Below are 18,600 nucleotides of genomic sequence, written 5' to 3'. Positions count from 1 at the left end.
CGGGGTAGGATGTCGAGGGTTGTTGGTTTTTTTTTTTTGTGGAACCCCCACCCCATGGCGGGAGGGGGAAAGGGAGGCAGGCGGGGGAGGAAGAAGGCCCTGCCGCCCATTTGCTGCCAAAGCCGCATTGACTTGGCCGTTCGTGGGATCCTGCTGTGCACAAGATGTCAACATGAGCGGCGGCGGCAGACGCCAAAGTGGCACTCCAAAGCAATGTCCTTGCTCATGCCGTTAATTAATACATGCATTAATATTTATAACAATGGGTCAGGGAGACATTGCAAGATTTTTCTTCAGGGGCCAATGGCCAAATCAGCAGTCAGCCATGGCCATGGTGGAGGGAAAGGGGGCTGGTTAATTAATATGCACATATTAATGAAGCGTCTCATCAATATTCATGAACATGCGCTCAGGGCGGCGGGCTGAACTATACTCAGGCTAGGTGGGGGGGATATGTGTAAAAGTCAAATATATCCAGCGCAAATGGCTTGAAGCTTATCCAAGCATCAATAAATACTTTCTACTTCAGATCAATTATTCGATGTTTTGCTCCTGATTGGATTCAGTTCCGTCTCTTTCGAGTCCCCAAAATCCTCAACAACACCCCCCCCCCCCCATATCTCCGAACCGAATGGATTCGTCCGCCGCGCGGGCTGGAAGGAAGCGGAGCCCGCCCCCGCGCAACGCGCAGGCCCAGACGGCGACATTTGGAGCAGTTGGGATTCAAATTTCCCGACGGGTGGGCGGGGCCGCAGGTGTGCGCATGTGCGGTTGGGCCCCGCCCCACTGCGACTCATTTGGGAAAATGGCGGCCGCCTTCTACCGCTCGTTCGACCCCGAGGACCATGAGTTGGACAAGGGCTTTCGCCTGACCGCCCTGTCCGAGATGAAGGGATGAGGCTGTAAGGTCCCGCAGGAGGTGCTGCTCAAACTCCTGCAGGGACTCGGCCCGGAGCCGCAGCCCGACGCTGGCGGTGGCGGCGACGACGAGAACCAGTTCCTGGGCACCGTCATGCCGCGGATCGGTACGCGAGGTCGGGGCGGCTGCCAGCGGCGCCGAGTTGCTAGGCCGGGGCGGGCGGTTCCTCGATCTCTGACTGACTGACGGTTGGCCCGGCCAATCAGCGACAGGCCCACTCCTGACGGCGCCCGCCAATTGGCGAGCAGGGCGCCGCTGCTTATTGGATGGCGCCCGTTTGATGAGCACCCGGGCCTGACCAATCGGTGGATGCTTCTTTGCCATTGGGTGGTGCTAGTTGATGGATGGCCGCCCCGGCCAATGATCGATGCCCGTCTGCCCTGGTCACGGCAAGGATCCAGGGGGCGGGTGTTCGGGGCTATTTGATTGACGCACGCCTCCGCCAATCAGGGGCTGGAGGGGGAAGGGGCGGGAATTGACACGGCTCCAGCATAGCCTGTTGTGGGTTTAAAGGACCCTCTCCCTCCCTCTCTTTCTGACCCTGGTATTTGCTTGGGTTTGGGGTCTGCAGGTGGTTGTCTGGTATCTGCGCCCAATGGCATGACCAAAGAGAGAGAGTGAATATTGGTGGGCTATTCAACTGTGGGGGGCATCGCGGCCGAGCCTGATTCCCTCTTTGCTGCAAATCCCTTTGCCCTTGTGCTTTGCAGCGGCACTCGCCAGGCAGTTTTCAGCAGCCTGAGCCTTGGCGGATTCACCCCACCCAAAACACTGGGGTGCTGAGGGCAATTGAGAGCAAAATTGTGCAGCAAATGTCTCCTTACTTCCCCATCTCTCCCCGCCCCACCCCAGTTGCTGCTCCTGCCAGCTCGGGAGAGGCGTGAGGAGCACAACACCCGGCCAGGGGGTGTCACCGTGCTCTCTTGTTCCTTGGATTCCACGTCTTGCTGTATCTCTCTATGACACTATCACCCCTGAACGCCTGGCTCAAATTTTAAGGTTCTGCCCCCTTGTTCTGGACTCAAACTAAAGGCCAAGATTCCACTCGCCTTTTAAACAGCTTTTTTGCAACCGTCTGCCAGCTCGCTTAATCTATCAATGTTCCTTTTGAGCCTACTGCTACCATTTAGACTATGTAATGTGGCACCGGTTTTCAGCAAACTTGGATATACCGATCTCTCCTCTTTCATTCAAGTCATTTTTGGTGTAACGGTGCATATAACTACAGACTCTCCCTTAACGACTACAAGTAGTAATCTCCTCAGTACAAAAACATCAACTAGGTTCACTCAACATGACTTCCCCCTTTGCAAATAGCTTTTGAAGTCTCTGGTTTGAGACGCGCACTCTTCCACGCGGCGGTGACAGTGCGACCCACCGATTCCGCGGTGAAAAGCATCAACCGCTGGTGATTAAAACGGGGAACTGGGAGAAACCTGCTGGTCTGCCCTGGTGCAGCTCCGTGTGTCTCGCTGTGGACCGGGAGGCTTTAACCAGAGTTAACGTATCCTGTCTCTTTTTTTTTTCAGGGATCGGCATGGACTCGTGCGTGATCCCGCTGCGGCACGGGGGGCTCTCTCTCGTGCAGACGACAGACTTCTTCTACCCGTTAGTCGACGACCCGTATATGATGGTATGTTCTGAGCTCGTGGACGCGGTTTTACGTTACCCAGAGGTGTTGAATCAGCCTCGAGCGTGTTCATTCCCTGCACACGGCGCCCCGCCACGACTCGTACAAAGCTGACTTGGGATGGCCTCTGCGTCAGTTCTGTCTGGTAGAGCGATTGCTGTCCCTTCTCGGCCGCGGTGAGCTCTGGTGGGGCCTGCTGAATGTGTTGTGCCTGACGCTTGTGTATTGTTTTTTTTTTTCTCATGCCAACCAGGGGCGGATTGCCTGCGCCAACGTCCTCAGTGACCTCTACGCTATGGGCATCACCGAATGTGACAACATGCTGATGCTACTGAGCGTGAGTCAGAAAATGACCGAAAAGGTGAGTCAGCGACGGTGGAACCCGTGCGTGGAAGGCAACTCCTCGATGACTGAGCGTCCAGGGCTCTCTGGGGGGGTGGGGGGGGAGACATTCCAAAGATTCCTAACCCTCCACGTGAAGAAGTTTCTCCCCGTCTCCATCCGAAATGGCCGGCCCTCTTATCCTGAGACTGTGACCCCGTGTTCGAGACTCTCCAACCTGTGGGGAACAGCATCTTCGTATCCACCCTATCAAACCCCTTGGGAATTTTATACGTTTCAATGAGATCGCCTCTCATTCTTCTAAACTGCAGGGAATATAGGCCTAGTCTACTCAGTCTCTCCTCATTGGACAATCCCCTTATTCCCCCCCCCCCCCCAAACCAATCCCAGGAACCAGTGTACTGAACCTCCCGTGCACGCTCTCTAGAGCAGATATGTCCTTCCTTAGGTAAGGAGACCAAAACTGCCCACAGTACTCCAAGTGTGTTCTCACCAGTACCCTGTATAATTGCAGTAAGACTTCTTTACTCTTGTACTCCAATCCCTTTTATAATAAAGGCGAACATACCAGGTAGCCTCCTAACTGCTGCTGTACCTGCATGTGAACTTGCTGGGATTCGTGTACAAGGGCACCCAGGTCCCTCTGAATGCAAACAGAGTCTCTCTTCCCAGTCTCTCTCCATTTAATTTTGCCGAGAAAAGTGGATAGCTTTACAGACGCGACATCACAGAGCTAAGACAGAGTGACCTGTATTTATACAACATGTAATCTAACTTCGAGACATCTCGAAGCAGTTCAAAGCCGATGAAGTACAACAATTTGCATTTATATAGCGCCTGTAATGTAGGTAGAAACACAACCAAGAGGCTTCAGAGCGTTTTCAAACCAAAATTTGACCCCGAGCCACATCAGGAGATGTCGGGGACAGGCGACCAAAAGCTCGGTCAAAGAGGTCGGTTTTAAGCAGCAGCTTAAAGGAGGAGAGAGAGAGAGAGAGAGGCGGAGAGGTTTAGGGAGGGAGTTCCAGAGCTTGGGGCCCCAGGCAGCTGAAGGCACGGCCGCCAATGGTGGAGCGATGGGAATCGGGGGATGTTCAAGAGGACGGAATTGGAGGAGGGCAGAGATCTCGGAGGGTCGTAGGGGCTGGAGGAGGTTACGGTGGGGGAACGAGGGAGACATGGTGGGATTTGAACACAAGGATGAGAATTTTAAAATGGAGGCATCGCTGGACCAGGAGCCAGTGTCGGTCAGTGAGCACAGAGGGGATGACGGGTGAACAGAACTCGGTGCGAGTTAGGACAAGGGGAGCGGCTAAGTTTCGGATGAGATGATGTTTGCGGAGGGTGGCGTGTGGGAGAGCAGCCAGGAGTGCGCGAGGATAGTCGAGTCGCGAGGGGAACTCTTTACGATACATCTTGAAGCGCAGTCACCAAAGTAAAGTAGCAAACGTGGCAGCCATTTTATGCACAGCAAGATCCCGCAACGAGCAACGCGACGGCGATCGGAGAATGGGCCTTCAAGCGGTGTGAGTGGCCCGTGGCTCGGCGAGGTAGGGAGCGTGGGGCCCCCAGCTGACTCTCCTGTTGCTTGTACTGACAGGAGCGCGACAAGGTGGTTCCACTCATGATCCGCGGCTTCAAGGACACGGCGGAGGAAGGTGGCACCTCGGTGACGGGCGGGCAGACGGTGGTGAACCCGTGGATCATCATCGGAGGGGTGGCGACAGTCGTGTGTCAGCCCAATGAGTTCATCATGTGAGTACCAGAAGCGGGGCCGGCGATAGATTGCCAAACGGGGCGCGGGGCCTGTCGTTACTTGTGATTCCGATCGCGGTTCAGGTGAGCCCCCCCGCCCCAGTCCGTGAGCTTTTCACTCTGTGCTGTGATTTTTATTTTAATTTTTTTTTCATTCCCCCCGTTTCTCTGCCAAAGGCCAGACAACGCAGTTCCAGGGGACGTGTTGGTGTTAACAAAACCATTGGGAACGCAGGTCGCAGTCAACAGCCACCAGTGGCTAGAAAATGTAAGTGCTGTGGGTGGGGGCGATTGCTCTTAAGGGATCGCGCGGGCTGCTGTTATACCCTGAACCCTAACTCTGATTTTCGCCCCTCCCACCCCCCCCCCCCCCTCTCCCGGCAGCCGGAGAAATGGAACAAGATCAAACTGGTGGTTTCGCACGAGGACGTGGAGCTGGCCTATCAGGAGGCCATGTTCAACATGGCCCGGCTGAACCGCACAGGTAAAGCAGCAGCAGGAAACTCTTTCCCCCACCCCCGGTCGCCAAACCTACCTTCTCCCCCCCCCCCCCCCCCCCCCCCCCACCCACCACCCTCGCAAGTCCATCCAGGGGCTGGGGAGAGAAGGTATGGGTTGGCGTTCCTTCTGCGTGCTGTCTGGTGGTCCTGCAATGTGCATGCATGGCAGTACGGTGGGTTAGAGCAGAGTGGGGCTGGGCTGGCAGTTGGCACCCGCGGAAGTTACAGGCCGGTGGGCACCATTGGCGGCTGAGGTGCGGGGAGGTTTTTTTAGCGTCTGACAGGACTAACCCCCTCCCGCTCCTCTCCGTCTCCAGCCGCCGGACTGATGCACACCTTCAACGCCCACGCGGCCACGGACATCACCGGCTTCGGCATCCTCGGCCACGCCCAGAACCTTGCCAAGCAGCAGCGCAACGAGGTCTCCTTTGTCATCCACAACCTGCCGATCATCGCCAAGATGGCGGCCATCAGCAAGGCCTGCGGCAACATGTTCGGGCTGCTGCACGGCACCTCAGCCGAGACGTCAGGTGAGCGAGCGGTCGCCCTGTGGGGCTGCGCGGCTGGCTGCAAGCGTGCCTGTCTTTTTTTTTTTCTTTTTTCCCCTTCGGAAATGTTAAAGCGGCCTCTGTTTTGTTTTGTTTTGGAAGGTGGCTTACTGATCTGCCTGCCCCGGGAGCAAGCGGCCCGCTTCTGCGCCGAGATCAAGTCTCCCAAGTACGGCGAGGGCCACCAGGCCTGGATCATCGGCATCGTGGAGAAGGGCAACAGGACGGCGCGCATCATCGACAAGCCCAGGATCATCGAGGTGGCCCCCCGCGGGGCCTCCTCGCCCCAGGACAACAACTCCAGCGCCAGTCCCGAGACCCCCTCGTAGAACGGCGCCCGCCGCGATGCTGGGTCGGGGGTAAGGGGCGGGCGCTCGAAGCAGACTGTAAAATCCGCGCGGCCCGCTTTAGACGGGCGCGGTCCCACCTGAAACCGGAGTTATCTGCTACAGGGAAGGTGTTGTGTGTCCCCTGCAGTGCGAACCATATCTCTCTCTCTCTCTGTCTCTCCTGCCCCCCCCCCACCCCCCACCTCCAACTCTGGGTGGTGCTGTTTAAACGGGTTTTCTTCTTAAAACCCCTCTGGTTGACGCTGTTTTTATCTCGGTGCGGGGCCCACATCCAAAAGAGCGGGGTACCCCAGCTCATGTTCTCTCTCTCTCTCTGCGGTTGCTGCACAGACTTTACACACTCGACTGGGCCTTGTGATCATCCGTGTCCAGCCACCAGCAGGAGCTTTAGAGGGAATGGGCAACCTTGCTAACACTACTGAGCTGGTCACTCATCCGTCTCGAGCTAAGTGTTCTTGTTGGCCTTTTTTTTTTTTCCTTGGGGTGGGGTCCCTGTTCCACATTACTTGCCTGTTGAGACCCGCTGGATGGTGTGTGTGTGTGTGTCGGAACTGGGTTGTGGGGTACCATATTTGCTCCTTCCACCCCCCCCCCCACCCCCCGCATTTGCAGTCGAAAGCTGCCTGGTGTTTTGTTCGTGCGGCCTCTGTTGCGTTTTTCTGTCACTGGGGTTCCAGTGTTGTACCCGGGCCCCTGCAGGTGTGACGAGCCTGGGTCTCGTTCTGTAGTTGGCATACCCGGAATCATTGATCTACCTGTGATTTTATCCGCTAGTGCAGTGTTAATTATCATCGATAGGATCGTATCCTACTGTAAATTTGAAATCAGGGGGGGTTTCCGAGTCTTTGTACAGGGTTCCATTGTTGCCCCCACCTCCCCAGTGTGCGTGTTTTTGTTTTGTTTTCTCTCTCTCTTCCCAAATTCCGTTTTCCGGCACCGCCCGGCCTCCCAACTCGTCCCAGCCCCTGGATTGAGCAGCACGGGCAGGGGCGCTGGGAGGAAGGGCGGGCGCGAGCGGCAGAGCCAGCCGCCACTGGCCTCGGGGCATCGGCCCACCCTCTGCACATGAAGCCTCCCCCTTCAAAGGCCCGCAGTGGGCCCGGGGGGTCTGGCGGATCACCGGTCCCAGAGGGTGGGCGGGTCCGACCCCAGGGGGGGAACCAGTGGGCTGGCTCCCTTTCACTGTGAATCTGACATCACGTACCAATAAAGGAAGTTTCTACTAGCTCCGCATCTGTCGCGTCCTCATTGCCTGACAAGCCAGACCCTATGCGCAGGCCGCGGCACCGTCTGTGAATCCTGTAATTCTGTCCGCAGCAGGCCAGGGTGCTCTGTGTGTTTTTAGCCAAGTGCGGTTCACAATATATTGAAGGGTTCAGTTCACTGAAGGTCCTGGGGCTCAGTGTCCAGCCTGCCGAGCGTGCGTTCGTTCGTTCGTCTCCCTGCTAATAGCTTTCCAGCAGACAGATAAACCAGCTAGGGTTCCTACTCCTGGCTGCACTCCAATGCTGGAGGAAAGGGTTAGAGGAAGAGCTGAGTTTTTCTGCCCCTTTAACCCTCCGCGCCACCCTCCCCCAACACCCCTCTGCTCATATAGGTGCACAGCCCCCAGGGAAACCCAGTAATGTGCCACAGCCTTCAGGATAAGTGCATTAAAGTCACTGATACTTCAAATGGACAGCGAAGGAACAGTTTCCATGAGCTTCTATTTTCACTATCTGCCTCTTCTGAGGGGCTTTATCAAATGCCTTCTGGAAGTCCATATAAATTACATTGAGACGTTCCCCGGTCCAATACTTTCATCAATCAGATTCATCAGGGATGACCTACTCTTTGCAAATCCATGCTGGCTCTCTCTGATCTGCTGGAAATTTTCAGTCACTCGATGCTTAATTGTAGACACTAGTAATTTCCTGACAGCAGATGTTGGGCTAACTGGTCTATAATTCCCTGGTTTCCCCCTCTCCCCTTTCTTAAATAGCAGTGACGAGCACAGATTTCCAAAATAAATGAATGCTTCCCAAAGCAACAGAACTTTGCAGATTAGGTGTAGAAAATCTGCAATGTTCTCACTGCTTCCATTAAAACCCTGCGTTGAAAATGAGAGAGAGCGGAGGGGGGTGGGGGGGGAAACTGATAGACATCAGTCAGTGTACAGATATCACCCGGAGAGAGAGAGGGGACTGAGAGACACCAGTGAGTGCACAGATATCACACTGAGAGAGAGGGGACTGAGAGACACCAGTGAGTGTACAGATATCACACTGAGAGAGAGGGGACTGAGAGACACCAGTGAGTGTACAGATATCCCCCTGAGAGAGAGGGACTGAGAGGCACCAGTCAGTGGACAGATATCCCCCTGAGAGAGAGGGACTGAGAGGCACCAGTCAGTGTACAGATATCACCCTGAGAGAGAGGGACTGAGAGACACCAGTCAGTGTACAGATATCACCCTGAGACAGAGGGACTGAGAGACACCAGTCAGTGTACAGATATCACCCTGAGAGAGAGGGACGAAGACACCAGTCAGTGTACAGATATCACCCTGAGAGAGAGGGACAGAGAGACACCAGTCAGTGTGCAGATATCACCCTGAGAGAGAGGGACTAAGACACCAGTCAGTGTACAGATATCACCCTGAGAGAGAGGGACTGAGAGACACCAGTGTACTGATATCTCCCTGAGAGAGAGGGACTGAGAGACACCAGTCAGTGTACAGATATCACCCTGAGAGAGAGGGAACTGAGAGACACCAGTCAGTGTACAGATATCACCCTGAGAGAGAGGGGACTGAGAGACACCAGTCAGTGTACAGATATCACCCTGAGAGAGAGGGACTAAGACACCAGTCAGTGTACAGATATCACCCTGAGAGAGAGGGACTAAGACACCAGTGAGTGTACAGATATCACCCTGAGAGAGAGGGGACTGAGAGACACCAGTGAGTGTCCAGATATCCCCCTGAGAGAGAGGGACAGAGAGACACCAGTCAGTGTACAGATATCACCCTGAGACAGAGGGACTGAGAGACACCAGTCAGTGTACAGATATCACCCTGAGAGAGAGGGACAGAGAGACACCAGTCAGTGTGCAGATATCACCCTGAGAGAGAGGGGACTGAGAGACACCAGTCAGTGTACAGATATCACCCTGAGACAGAGGGACTGAGAGACACCAGCCAGTGTACAGATATCACCCTGAGAGAGAGGGACTGAGAGACACCAGTCAGTGTACAGATATCACCCTGAGAGAGAGGGACTAAGACACCAGTCAGTGTACAGATATCACCCTGAGAAAGAGGGACTAAGACACCAGTCAGTGTACAGATATCACCCTGAGAGAGAGGGACTAAGACACCAGTCAGTGTACAGATATCACCCTGAGAGAGAGGGACTGAGAGACACCAGTCAGTGTACAGATATCACCCTGAGAGAGAGGGACTGAGACACCAGTCAGTGCACAGATATCACCCTGAGAGAGAGGGACGAAGACACCAGTCAGTGTACAGATATCACCCTGAGAGAGAGGGGACTGAGAGACACCAGTCAGTGTACAGATATCACCCTGAGACAGAGGGACTGAGAGACACCAGTCAGTGCACAGATATCACCCTGAGAGAGAGGGACTAAGACACCAGTCAGTGTACAGATATCACCCTGAGAGAGAGGGACTGAGACACCAGTCAGTGTACAGATATCACCCTGAGAGAGAGGGACTGAGACACCAGTCAGTGTACAGATATCACCCTGAGAGAGAGGGGACTGAGAGACACCAGTCAGTGTACAGATATCACCCTGAGAGAGAGGGGACTGAGAGACACCAGTCAGTGTACAGATATCACCCTGAGAGAGAGGGACTAAGACACCAGTCAGTGTACAGATATCACCCTGAGACAGAGGGACTGAGAGACGCCAGTCAGTGCACATATATCACCCTGAGAGAGAGGGACAGAGAGACACCAGTCAGTGTACAGATATCACCCTGAGACAGAGGGACTGAGAGACACCAGTCAGTGTACAGATATCACCCTGAGAGAGAGGGACAGAGAGACACCAGTCAGTGTGCAGATATCACCCTGAGAGAGAGGGACTAAGACACCAGTCAGTGTACAGATATCACCCTGAGAGAGAGGGACTGAGAGACACCAGTGTACTGATATCTCCGAGAGAGAGGGACTGAGAGACACCAGTCAGTGTACAGATATCACCCTGAGAGAGAGGGACGAAGACACCAGTCAGTGTACAGATATCACCCTGAGAGAGAGGGACTAAGACACCAGTCAGTGTACAGATATCTCCCTGAGAGAGAGGGACTGAGAGACACCAGTCAGTGTACAGATATCACCCTGAGAGAGAGGGACTGAGAGACACCAGTCAGTGTACAGATATCATCCTGAGAGAGAGGGACTAAGACACCAGTCAGTGTACAGATATCACCCTGAGAGAGAGGGACTAAGACACCAGTCAGTGTACAGATATCACCCTGAGAGAGAGGGGACTGAGAGACACCAGTCAGTGTACAGATATCACCCTGAGAGAGAGGGACTGAGGGACACCAGTCAGTGTACAGATATCTCCCTGAGAGAGAGGGGACTGAGAGACACCAGTCAGTGTACAGATATCACCCTGAGAGAGAGGGACTGAGGGACACCAGTCAGTGTACAGATATCACCCTGAGAGAGAGGGACTAAGACACCAGTCAGTGTACAGATATCACCCTGAGAGAGAGGGACTGAGGGACACCAGTCAGTGTACAGATATCACCCTGAGAGAGAGGGACTCAGACACCAGTCAGTGTACAGATATCACCCTGAGAGAGAGGGGACTGAGAGACACCAGTCAGTGTACACATATCACCCTGAGAGAGAGGGACTAAGACACCAGTCAGTGTACAGATATCACCCTGAGAGAGAGGGGACTGAGAGACACCAGTCAGTGTACAGATATCACCCTGAGAGAGAGGGGACTGAGAGACACCAGTCAGTGTACAGATATCACCCTGAGAGACAGGGACTGAGAGACACCAGTCAGTGTACAGATATCACCCTGAGAGAGAGGGACGAAGACACCAGTCAGTGTACAGATATCACCCTGAGACAGAGGGACTGAGAGACACCAGTCAGTGCACAGATATCACCCTGAGAGAGAGGGACTAAGACACCAGTCAGTGTACAGAAATCACCCTGAGAGAGAGGGACTAAGACACCAGTCAGTGTACAGAAATCACCCTGAGAGAGAGGGACTAAGACACCAGTCAGTGTACAGATATCACCATGAGAGAGAGGGACTAAGACACCAGTCAGTGTACAGATATCACCCTGAGAGAGAGGGGACTGAGAGACACCAGTCAGTGTACAGATATCACCCTGAGAGAGAGGGACAGAGAGACACCAGTCAGTGTGCAGATATCACCCTGAGAGAGAGGGACAGAGAGACACCAGTCAGTGTGCAGATATCACCCTGAGAGAGAGGGACTAAGACACCAGTCAGTGTACAGATATCACCCTGAGAGAGAGGGACTGAGAGACACCAGTCAGTGTACAGATATCACCCTGAGAGAGAGGGACTGAGAGACACCAGTGTACTGATATCTCCCTGAGAGAGAGGGACAGAGAGACACCAGTCAGTGTGCAGATATCACCCTGAGAGAGAGGGACTAAGACACCAGTCAGTGTACAGATATCACCCTGAGAGAGAGGGACTAAGACACCAGTCAGTGTACAGATATCACCCTGAGAGAGAGGGACTGAGAGACACCGGTCAGTGTACAGATATCACCCTGAGAGAGAGGGACTAAGACACCAGTCAGTGTACAGATATCACCCTGAGAGAGAGGGACTAAGACACCAGTCAGTGTACAGATATCACCCTGAGAGAGAGGGACTGAGAGACACCAGTCAGTGTACAGATATCACCCTGAGAGAGAGGGGACTGAGAGACACCAGTCAGTGTACAGATATCCCCCTGAGAGAGAGGGACTGAGAGACACCAGTCAGTGTACAGATATCACCCTGAGAGAGAGGGACTGAGAGACACCAGTCAGTGTACAGATATCACCCTGAGAGAGAAGGGACTGAGAGACACCAGTCAGTGTACAGATATCACCCTGAGAGAGTGGGGACTAAGACACCAGTCAGTGTACAGATATCACCCTGAGAGAGAGGGACTAAGACACCAGTCAGTGTACAGATATCACCCTGAGAGAGAGGGACTAAGACACCAGTCAGTGTACAGATATCACCCTGAGAGAGAGGGGACTGAGAGACACCAGTCAGTGTACAGATATCACCCTGAGAGAGAGGGACTGAGAGACACCAGTCAGTGCACAGTTATCACCCTGAGAGAGAGGGACAGAGAGACACCAGTCAGTGTACAGATATCACCCTGAGAGAGAGGGACTGAGACACCAGTCAGTGTACAGATGTCACCCTGAGAGAGAGGGACAGAGAGACACCAGTCAGTGTGCAGATATCACCCTGAGAGAGAGGGGACTGAGAGACACCAGTCAGTGTACAGATATCACCCTGAGACAGAGGGACAGAGAGACACCAGTCAGTGTGCAGATATCACCCTGAGAAAGAGGGACTAAGACACCAGTCAGTGTACAGATATCACCCTGAGAGAGAGGGACTGAGAGACACCAGTGTACTGATATCTCCCTGAGAGAGAGGGACTGAGAGACACCAGTCAGTGTACAGATATCACCCTGAGAGAGAGGGACTAAGACACCAGTCAGTGTACAGATATCACCCTGAGAGAGAGGGACTAAGACACCAGTCAGTGTACAGATATCACCCTGAGAGAGAGGGACTAAGACACCAGTCAGTGTACAGATATCACCCTGAGAGAGAGGGACTAAGACACCAGTCAGTGTACAGATATCACCCTGAGAGAGAGGGACTAAGACACCAGTCAGTGTACAGATATCACCCTGAGAGAGAGGGGACTGAGAGACACCAGTCAGTGTACAGATATCACCCTGAGAGAGAGGGGACTGAGAGACACCAGTCAGTGTACAGATATCACCCTGAGAGAGAGGGACTGAGGGACACCAGTCAGTGTACAGATATCTCCCTGAGAGAGAGGGGACTGATAGACACCAGTCAGTGTACAGATATCACCCTGAGAGAGAGGGACTGAGGGACACCAGTCAGTGTACAGATATCACCCTGAGAGAGAGGGACTGAGGGACACCAGTCAGTGTACAGATATCACCCTGAGAGAGAGGGACTAAGACACCAGTCAGTGTACAGATATCACCCTGAGAGAGAGGGGACTGAGAGACACCAGTCAGTGTACAGATATCACCCTGAGAGAGAGGGACTAAGACACCAGTCAGTGTACAGATATCTCCCTGAGAGAGAGGGACTGAGAGTCACCAGTCAGTGTACAGATATCACCCTGAGAGGGAGGGACTAAGACACCAGTCAGTGTACAGATATCACCCTGAGAGAGAGGGACTAAGACACCAGTCAGTGTACAGATATCACCCTGAGAGAGAGGGGACTGAGAGACACCAGTCAGTGTACAGATATCACCCTGAGAGAGAGGGGACTGAGAGACACCAGTCAGTGTACAGATATCCCCCTGAGAGAGAGGGACTGAGAGACACCAGTCAGTGTACAGATATCACCCTGAGAGAGGGACTGAGAGACACCAGTCAGTGTACAGATATCACCCTGAGAGAGAGGGGACTGAGAGACACCAGTCAGTGTACAGATATCACCCTGAGAGAAAGGGGACTAAGACACCAGTCAGTGTACAGATATCACCCTGAGAGAGAGGGACTAAGACACCAGTCAGTGTACAGATATCACCCTGAGAGAGAGGGACAGAGAGACACCAGTCAGTGTACAGTTATCACCCTGAGAGAGAGGGTCTAAGACACCAGTCAGTGTACAGATATCACCCTGAGAGAAAGGGGACTAAGACACCAGTCAGTGTACAGATATCACCCTGAGAGAGAGGGACAGAGAGACACCAGTCAGTGTACAGTTATCACCCTGAGAGAGAGGGTCTAAGACACCAGTCAGTGTACAGATATCACCCTGAGAGAGAGGGACTGAGACACCAGTCAGTGTACAGATATCACCCTGAGAGAGAGGGGACTGAGAGACACCAGTCAGTGTACAGATATCCCCCTGAGAGAGAGGGACTGAGAGACACCAGTCAGTGTACAGATATCACCCTGAGAGAGAGGGACTGAGAGACACCAGTCAGTGTGCAGATATCACCCTGAGAGAGAGGGGACTGAGAGACACCAGTCAGTGTACAGATATCACCCTGAGAGAGAGGGGACTAAGACACCAGTCAGTGTACAGTTATCACCCTGAGAGAGAGGGACTAAGACACCAGTCAGTGTACTGATATCTCCCTGAGAGAGAGGGACAGAGAGACACCAGTCAGTGTGCAGATATCACCCTGAGAGAGAGGGACTAAGACACCAGTCAGTGTACAGATATCACCCTGAGAGAGAGGGACTAAGACACCAGTCAGTGTACAGATATCACCCTGAGAGAGAGGGACTGAGAGACACCAGTCAGTGTACAGATATCACCCTGAGAGAGAGGGACTAAGACACCAGTCAGTGTACAGATATCACCCTGAGAGAGAGGGACAGAGAGACACCAGTCAGTGTGCAGATATCACCCTGAGAGAGAGGGACTGAGAGACACCAGTCAGTGTACAGATATCACCCTGAGAGAGAGGGGACTGAGAGACACCAGTCAGTGTACAGATATCCCCCTGAGAGAGAGGGACTGAGAGACACCAGTCAGTGTACAGATATCACCCTGAGAGAGAGGGACTGAGAGACACCAGTCAGTGCACAGATATCACCCTGAGAGAGAGGGACTGAGAGACACCAGTCAGTGTGCAGATATCACCCTGAGAGAGAGGGACTAAGACACCAGTCAGTGTACAGATATCACCCTGAGAGAGAGGGACTAAGACACCAGTCAGTGTACAGATATCACCCTGAGAGAGAGGGACTGAGAGACACCAGTCAGTGTACAGATATCACCCTGAGAGAGAGGGACTAAGACACCAGTCAGTGTACAGATATCACCCTGAGAGAGAGGGACAGAGAGACACCAGTCAGTGTGCAGATATCACCCTGAGAGAGAGGGACTGAGAGACACCAGTCAGTGTACAGATATCACCCTGAGAGAGAGGGGACTGAGAGACACCAGTCAGTGTACAGATATCCCCCTGAGAGAGAGGGACTGAGAGACACCAGTCAGTGTACAGATATCACCCTGAGAGAGAGGGACTGAGAGACACCAGTCAGTGCACAGATATCACCCTGAGAGAGAGGGACTGAGACACCAGTCAGTGTACAGATGTCACCCTGAGAGAGAGGGACAGAGAGACACCAGTCAGTGTGCAGATATCACCCTGAGAGAGAGGGGACTGAGAGACACCAGTCAGTGTACAGATATCACCCTGAGACAGAGGGACTGAGAGACACCAGTCAGTGTACAGATATCACCCTGAGAGAGAGGGACTAAGACACCAGTCAGTGTACAGATATCACCCTGAGAGAGAGGGACTGAGAGACACCAGTGTACTGATATCTCCCTGAGAGAGAGGGACTGAGAGACACCAGTCAGTGTACAGATATCACCCTGAGAGAGAGGGACTAAGACACCAGTCAGTGTACAGATATCACCCTGAGAGAGAGGGACTAAGACACCAGTCAGTGTACAGATATCACCCTGAGAGAGAGGGGACTAAGACACCAGTCAGTGTACAGATATCACCCTGAGAGAGAGGGGACTGAGAGACACCAGTCAGTGTACAGATATCACCCTGAGACAGAGGGACTGAGAGACACCAGTCAGTGTACAGATATCACCCTGAGAGAGAGGGACAGAGAGACACCAGTCAGTGTGCAGATATCACCCTGAGAGAGAGGGACTAAGACACCAGTCAGTGTACAGATATCACCCTGAGAGAGAGGGACTGAGAGACACCAGTGTACTGATATCTCCCTGAGAGAGAGGGACTGAGAGACACCAGTCAGTGTACAGATATCACCCTGAGAGAGAGGGACTAAGACACCAGTCAGTGTACAGATATCACCCTGAGAGAGAGGGACTAAGACACCAGTCAGTGTACAGATATCACCCTGAGAGAGAGGGACTAAGACACCAGTCAGTGTACAGATATCACCCTGAGAGAGAGGGACTGAGACACCAGTCAGTGTACAGATATCACCCTGAGAGAGAGGGGACTGAGAGACACCAGTCAGTGTACAGATATCCCCCTGAGAGAGAGGGACTGAGAGACACCAGTCAGTGTACAGATATCACCCTGAGAGAGAGGGACTGAGAGACACCAGTCAGTGTGCAGATATCACCCTGAGAGAGAGGGGACTGAGAGACACCAGTCAGTGTACAGATATCACCCTGAGAGAGAGGGGACTAAGACACCAGTCAGTGTACAGTTATCACCCTGAGAGAGAGGGACTAAGACACCAGTCAGTGTACTGATATCTCCCTGAGAGAGAGGGACAGAGAGACACCAGTCAGTGTGCAGATATCACCCTGAGAGAGAGGGACTAAGACACCAGTCAGTGTACAGATATCACCCTGAGAGAGAGGGACTAAGACACCAGTCAGTGTACAGATATCACCCTGAGAGAGAGGGACTGAGAGACACCAGTCAGTGTACAGATATCACCCTGAGAGAGAGGGACTAAGACACCAGTCAGTGTACAGATATCACCCTGAGAGAGAGGGACAGAGAGACACCAGTCAGTGTGCAGATATCACCCTGAGAGAGAGGGACTGAGAGACACCAGTCAGTGTACAGATATCACCCTGAGAGAGAGGGGACTGAGAGACACCAGTCAGTGTACAGATATCCCCCTGAGAGAGAGGGACTGAGAGACACCAGTCAGTGTACAGATATCACCCTGAGAGAGAGGGACTGAGAGACACCAGTCAGTGCACAGATATCACCCTGAGAGAGAGGGACTGAGACACCAGTCAGTGTACAGATGTCACCCTGAGAGAGAGGGACAGAGAGACACCAGTCAGTGTGCAGATATCACCCTGAGAGAGAGGGGACTGAGAGACACCAGTCAGTGTACAGATATCACCCTGAGACAGAGGGACTGAGAGACACCAGTCAGTGTACAGATATCACCCTGAGAGAGAGGGACAGAGAGACACCAGTCAGTGTGCAGATATCACCCTGAGAGAGAGGGACTAAGACACCAGTCAGTGTACAGATATCACCCTGAGAGAGAGGGACTGAGAGACACCAGTGTACTGATATCTCCCTGAGAGAGAGGGACTGAGAGACACCAGTCAGTGTACAGATATCACCCTGAGAGAGAGGGACTAAGACACCAGTCAGTGTACAGATATCACCCTGAGAGAGAGGGACTAAGACACCAGTCAGTGTACAGATATCACCCTGAGAGAGAGGGGACTAAGACACCAGTCAGTGTACAGATATCACCCTGAGAGAGAGGGGACTGAGAGACACCAGTCAGTGTACAGATATCACCCTGAGACAGAGGGACTGAGAGACACCAGTCAGTGTACAGATATCACCCTGAGAGAGAGGGACAGAGAGACACCAGTCAGTGTGCAGATATCACCCTGAGAGAGAGGGACTAAGACACCAGTCAGTGTACAGATATCACCCTGAGAGAGAGGGACTGAGAGACACCAGTGTACTGATATCTCCCTGAGAGAGAGGGACTGAGAGACACCAGTCAGTGTACAGATATCACCCTGAGAGAGAGGGACTAAGACACCAGTCAGTGTACAGATATCACCCTGAGAGAGAGGGACTAAGACACCAGTCAGTGTACAGATATCACCCTGAGAGAGAGGGACTAAGACACCAGTCAGTGTACAGATATCACCCTGAGAGAGAGGGGACTGAGAGACACCAGTCAGTGTACAGATATCACCCTGAGAGAGAGGGGACTGAGAGACACCAGTCAGTGTACAGATATCACCCTGAGAGAGAGGGACTGAGGGACACCAGTCAGTGTACAGATATCTCCCTGAGAGAGAGGGGACTGAGAGACACCAGTCAGTGTACAGATATCACCCTGAGAGAGAGGGACTGAGGGACACCAGTCAGTGTACAGATATCACCCTGAGAGAGAGGGACTGAGGGACACCAGTCAGTGTACAGATATCACCCTGAGAGAGAGGGACTAAGACACCAGTCAGTGTACAGATATCACCCTGAGAGAGAGGGGACTGAGAGACACCAGTCAGTGTACAGATATCACCCTGAGAGAGAGGGACTAAGACACCAGTCAGTGTACAGATATCTCCCTGAGAGAGAGGGACTGAGAGTCACCAGTCAGTGTACAGATATCACCCTGAGAGAGAAGGACTAAGACACCAGTCAGTGTACAGATATCACCCTGAGAGGGAGGGACTAAGACACCAGTCAGTGTACAGATATCACCCTGAGAGAGAGGGACTAAGACACCAGTCAGTGTACAGATATCACCCTGAGAGAGAGGGGACTGAGAGACACCAGTCAGTGTACAGATATCACCCTGAGAGAGAGGGGACTGAGAG

General features: G+C 53.1%; 1 protein-coding gene across 1 annotated transcript; it reads left to right on the top strand.

Annotated features, from left to right (window-relative positions):
* The first annotated feature begins 762 nt into the window (after window positions 1-762).
* Window positions 763-7,269, top strand: LOC137365580 (selenide, water dikinase 1-like). Its single transcript, XM_068027967.1, has 8 exons — window positions 763-1,025; window positions 2,449-2,552; window positions 2,803-2,910; window positions 4,492-4,646; window positions 4,824-4,914; window positions 5,031-5,130; window positions 5,464-5,676; window positions 5,797-7,269. The coding sequence occupies exons 1-8, from the start codon at window positions 1,013-1,015 to the stop codon at window positions 6,021-6,023; spliced, it is 1,011 nt and encodes a 336-aa protein (XP_067884068.1). The 5' UTR covers window positions 763-1,012; the 3' UTR covers window positions 6,024-7,269.
* The last annotated feature ends 11,331 nt before the right edge of the window (window positions 7,270-18,600 follow it).

The sequence above is a fragment of the Heterodontus francisci genome, unplaced genomic scaffold (genome assembly GCF_036365525.1).
Source record: "Heterodontus francisci isolate sHetFra1 unplaced genomic scaffold, sHetFra1.hap1 HAP1_SCAFFOLD_1164, whole genome shotgun sequence".
NCBI classification, from domain to species: Eukaryota; Metazoa; Chordata; class Chondrichthyes; order Heterodontiformes; family Heterodontidae; genus Heterodontus; species Heterodontus francisci.
This window is presented reverse-complemented; position numbering and strand designations above follow the sequence as displayed.

Bases quoted from the DNA above. Each gene is read 5' to 3' on its own strand.
- LOC137365580 (XM_068027967.1), top strand. The intron at 4,647-4,823 runs GTGAGTACCAGA...TCTCTGCCAAAG, and splicing joins CAGCCCAATGAGTTCATCAT to GCCAGACAACGCAGTTCCAG. The intron at 5,131-5,463 runs GTAAAGCAGCAG...CTCCGTCTCCAG, and splicing joins GGCCCGGCTGAACCGCACAG to CCGCCGGACTGATGCACACC.